At 31.5% G+C, this 4,515-nt stretch overlaps 1 protein-coding gene across 2 annotated transcripts; it reads right to left on the bottom strand.

Moving 5' to 3' along the window:
* Positions 1-361: 361 nt before the first annotated feature.
* LOC106668674 lies at positions 362-3,621 on the bottom strand. Of its 2 annotated transcripts, none has more exons than XM_014397641.1 (3): positions 3,414-3,621; positions 1,541-1,654; positions 362-1,335 (listed from the first exon to the last, which is right to left on the bottom strand). In XM_014397641.1, exons 1-3 carry the CDS (start codon positions 3,477-3,479, stop codon positions 448-450), a joined length of 1,068 nt encoding a protein of 355 aa, XP_014253127.1. In that variant the 5' UTR covers positions 3,480-3,621; the 3' UTR covers positions 362-447. The 2 variants fall into 2 exon arrangements, with proteins under 2 accessions (XP_014253127.1, XP_014253126.1); XM_014397640.1 differs by having other exon boundaries at positions 362-1,338; positions 3,414-3,620.
* Positions 3,622-4,515: the final 894 nt, after the last annotated feature.

Here is a 4,515-nt window from a genome sequence, read left to right as displayed (position 1 = left end):
GCCGGTTTTTGCCTTAATTTTGTCATTTTTTGACCAATTTATAATCCAATTGCACCATTATTTTCTGCGTAAAAAATCATTTAAAATGAAGTGGCAGGACATGTAGTGTCGTACTTGAAATTTTTAAGTTTAATTGAGCCTGAGGTACCCTGTATAATTTTTCTCTAAAAAAAGGTAAACATTTGAACTAGTCTAAAAAATATTAAACACGAATTTTTTTTATTGCGTCCTTGGTTCAAGAGAAATTCAGCCGAGCCATCAAAAAAGGACATCCTGTATATGCGCATATACCCACATGGATTTAAAAAAAGAGTGAAATTTGCATGTGGCTGAGGCTTTAGGTTTTGAAATAAATTAAACATACAGTGTACAATTTATTTAAAAAATATAAAAAACCGAAACATTTAATGACACAATTGCTTGAAACCATCACATGGTGAATCGGATTTACATATCCGGTTTAAACGTAACAATCGGATCTTGTGTTTGGATTACTGCGTTGCCTTGGTTTGAGTCCTGTTTAGCTTCTGGTTTATGTGCAGTCCACGTTTTACTCGTCGCTGGAGCCTTGACGTCGATTATCGTGGACCAGTTTTCCATATTTTGCTGAGCATATTTCATTTGATTATTTTGAGGGACAGCGTTGTACGCGTTTTGTGCGTTCGTTTGCATTTCCTTTTCCTGATGGCAGAATTGGTGCTCTTTCTGGCTATTCTTGTGTGCAGAGCTGTACTCGGGCAGTTGGAATCGTGGAGTGGTATAAGGCTGGTTCTGTATCGCGCCTACAGTTAATTCAGGAGGGCGGAAAGCGCATGTACCATTCAAACCACCGCTGTAGCAGCGATTTCCCTGCGGAATGCTTTTGAAATCGTCGTCGTCGAACTGGTCTGCACTGATACGCCGACTGATTTTAATAGATTCGATCGAATCGGAACCTCCATCCTTTTCAGGGTCGTACGATTTGTTTACTTGAGGAATCTTCCTATTTGCGAGTTTCCTGTAGATAGAAGCTTCATGTGGAGTCTGCCCTGGATTCTGCTGAGGAGCAGGTTCATCGGAAAAGATCTTAACGGCTTGCTTCGTTATGGTGTCGCTTCGTTTTTCTTTGTGCTCTTGGATCCAACGATCCCTGTAGTAATTCTGTATGCTCAGAGTCTGATCTTTAGGCTTTTCTTCAATTTCTTTATGGTCGCTGGTTATGGTTCTCCACATGGATGAATTAGGGTCCATGGTATGAGTAGTATCTTCCTCTTTAGCCTCGTGCGATTTACGATATGAATCATTCGGCTCCTCTTGGGACATGGTGGACGCGTCCCACGTAAATACTCCTGACTCCTGCTAAAAAGTATTCGTAATATCAAAGAATCAAATTTCTGACTAGCTTAACGCAAAACACCATGGAACTTAAAATCATAAAATATCTATTACATTTTCTTTTTAACCTAAACTACAATTATATCAAGTTAAAATTATATTAATTTCATTAATGATTTGCTTAAATTTGGTTTGTCCAAATAATTTTTTAAAACATTGAACTTACCATTTTTGATCGAAGATTGCATCCCTGTGTAATTGGAAAAGGGTTAGCTCCATATTGATCAGTAGGATTGTCACGAAAGCGCTGGGAAAACATTCGCCTTATCGGGAATGTATCCTTTAAATCAAAAAATATTTTTAAAATCATACTTTGAATATTGTCATACATTGTCTACATTTATCAATTTTAAAAAAATCACTTTTCCTTTAAAATCTATCAATTTTTATTTGATCATACAACATGTTATATACAAATGTATTTTGTTGGTTTTTTTGTCCCTTTTTTATATGGATTGTTTGATACACTCTATTCTAGGCCTTTTTTTAACAGTTTTGAAGGTATGTAAGAGGTTTCGTCATTCTATGCTATTTTCAAATACTCAGTTTATTTCTTTAATGGTACAATACAAAAACATTTAAATAGAACTGTATACTACGTATAAAATGCCAAAAGGCTGCCTGTTTGTGTTTTCAGTATGATTGGAAAAAATTTAAATTTTAAATTTTCTATTGTAGCAATGAATACGTACGTACTTGAAAACGAATGGCTCGAGAATTTGCGAAATGTGAAATTTTAGTTGATACTAGATTGTAATTCAATCCGTAAATTTTAATAGATTCATAATTAGTATATTTACAATAGTTTATAGACAAATATTAAACAATTATGTTTTCTCGATTTATCAAACAACTTATGCATTTAATTTTCTTTTAGTTATCAGCAGGGATGTTTCCAATGAAATAAATTTTAATTTATTTATTTATTCCTACGGTAATTTATGTTATGGAAAAAGATAGTTGAACGAAAGTAGGTTTATAGCTAATAATTTAGTATGGTCAATAAATGAAAAGAAGAGGGGAAATTTGCTAGAAGTCAGTAGATGATGTAAACGGTTCCTGACAGTTACTGTTGTTTTTACTTTTGCTATCTGTGATATTTGTATAAATAAGACTAGTCACTTCATAGTTGGAAAGGTGACATGACAAAATGAAAATATTTTAGTGTATATATAAAAATAAAAGAATTTATGTTTATTTAAGTCTATTCTTTCTTTTTTTTTGGGGGGGGGGGGGTTTAAATTGGTTAAAATAAAAAATTTATGATATATCCTGTTGTAGAGCCCTAGGTAGAAGGTACAATAAAGTGCTGAAAACTAGCGAAGAATTAAAATTAAAAATATCTCTCATTTACCACATCCTTGATGACAAAACAGAACATTGAGCAATTAATTTAAACAACTACTCAATAATAGTGATAGAACAGGTATTTTTCAAATCATAAAGAGAGAGAATAAAAGCTAACTAACACGTTTTCGAGAGTGAAATATTGGAGAGGTGTAAACTAGTCTCGGGAAAACGTGGAATAAAATATTTTATCCCGAAAAACCCTTATCACACGTGACTCTTCTCGCTGAGAGCAAAAGCACTTTAGGAGAGATTTCAAATCTACAACTCTATTTTCATGAAACATTTTTGTTTTGCTATTGATAAATAAAAAATAGGTTTGCTGGTTGTAATAAATAAAACATGGGTTTCCAGTTTGATTTTACTCTAGACAAAAATTTATTTTATCGTTCACATGTTTTGTTGTTTATTCGATCTCGCGGTAATATATGTTTTAAACAAAATTTATTAATATTGAATCATATGGTAAAAAGGTTTAACGTTTAACTACGATCTGAACCGTCAATATTGTAGAAACTAATCAGGACATTAGTTTAGTACAAACGTTATCATACATAATCAAAACATTAAAAAAGAAAACCCTTTGTGCTATGAATAAATCCCAAGTCGTTTTGTTATAGTTTTGATATACGTGTTAAATTTACCGTTTTGGAATAAAAAACGCGAAGAGGTTGCAACTGAAGAATACTTACTAATATCAGATTTGTAAGTCGCTTTGCCATGCTTGACTGCTTAATTTGGAATTTAGATCTGAACATTTATCTTGTGTTTTTATATTTCTATTAATCTGGTTGAGACATGCAAGAACGAAAATGTGTTTGCCATATGATCCATTGAAAAAACGCTTGATAATTTTCTGAACAATAAGAAATAGAGTGCTTCATTTTAAACTTAAAAATAAAAAAAGAAAAAAAATGGATTGTTAAAGATTCAATGGTTCAATTATTCAATGAAATTTTAAAAAGTGTACTGTCTAGTGGTAATAAACAAGTCTGAAATTGTGAAACAGGAAAAATGTATTGAAATTGACTGAAAACGTACTGGGAGAAATGAATCATAAACATAAGCCATTAAATTAAACCTTTTGTCAAATTAATCATTTAATGTTAAGACAAAGTTGACTGTTGCTGTATAAGATTTACATGGTAACACTATGAATTTTATTTTATGTCTATTATTTACATCTTAAATACAAAATATTTCATGTATAACTCTATGCATTTCATTAGCCAAGTACAAATATGTGATTCACGTTCGTTCGATTGCAAATTTTCTATTTCAAAATTCTTTTAGCTTAAAACTGACAAAGCAATAATTTATTGGATTTAAAAATTGTAACAAGGAAGACAAATACTTACCAACACAGTTAAACAAAATAGAGCCTAAAATTGATACTAATTTTTCTTAAACAAGTAAGACAAAAATGGTTACAATTGTAGACTTTTATCAAATATTGTTCTGAGTGTGACTAATTCAATTTTAAATTTAAAAAATTGGATTTTCGCTTTGTATCCACAAATAATGCTTTGTTGACAATTTTTGTTGCTTAAACTGCAGAAGCATTTAGTAAAATGAAACAAATTATTACAACCAAAATTTATGTACCATAATTATAACTTGGCTGCTACTCGGAAAAATTAGTAATCAAAAATTCAGTAAAATAACATCACAGAGAAAGAGATAGATAGATAGATAGATAGATAGAGAGAGAGAGAGAGAGAGAGAGAGAGAGAGAGAGAGAGAGAGAGAGAGAGGTAATGGGAGGATACACTAATGTTATGTATACTATTTATT

Source organism: Cimex lectularius, unplaced genomic scaffold (genome assembly GCF_000648675.2).
Source record: "Cimex lectularius strain Harlan isolate CLEC.00 unplaced genomic scaffold, Clec_2.1 scaffold7, whole genome shotgun sequence".
Classification (NCBI taxonomy): domain Eukaryota; kingdom Metazoa; phylum Arthropoda; class Insecta; order Hemiptera; family Cimicidae; genus Cimex; species Cimex lectularius.
This window is presented reverse-complemented; position numbering and strand designations above follow the sequence as displayed.

Excerpts from the sequence above, each read along its gene's own strand:
- LOC106668674 (XM_014397640.1), bottom strand. The coding sequence starts at position 3,479 with ATGTTCAGATCTAAATTCCAAATTAAGCAGTCAAGCATGGCAAAGCGA. Across the intron at positions 1,655-3,413 it reads GACTTACAAATCTGATATTA|GATACATTCCCGATAAGGCG; the intron begins GTAAGTATTCTT and ends TTTGATTTAAAG. Across the intron at positions 1,339-1,540 it reads GCAATCTTCGATCAAAAATG|CAGGAGTCAGGAGTATTTAC; the intron begins GTAAGTTCAATG and ends AATACTTTTTAG.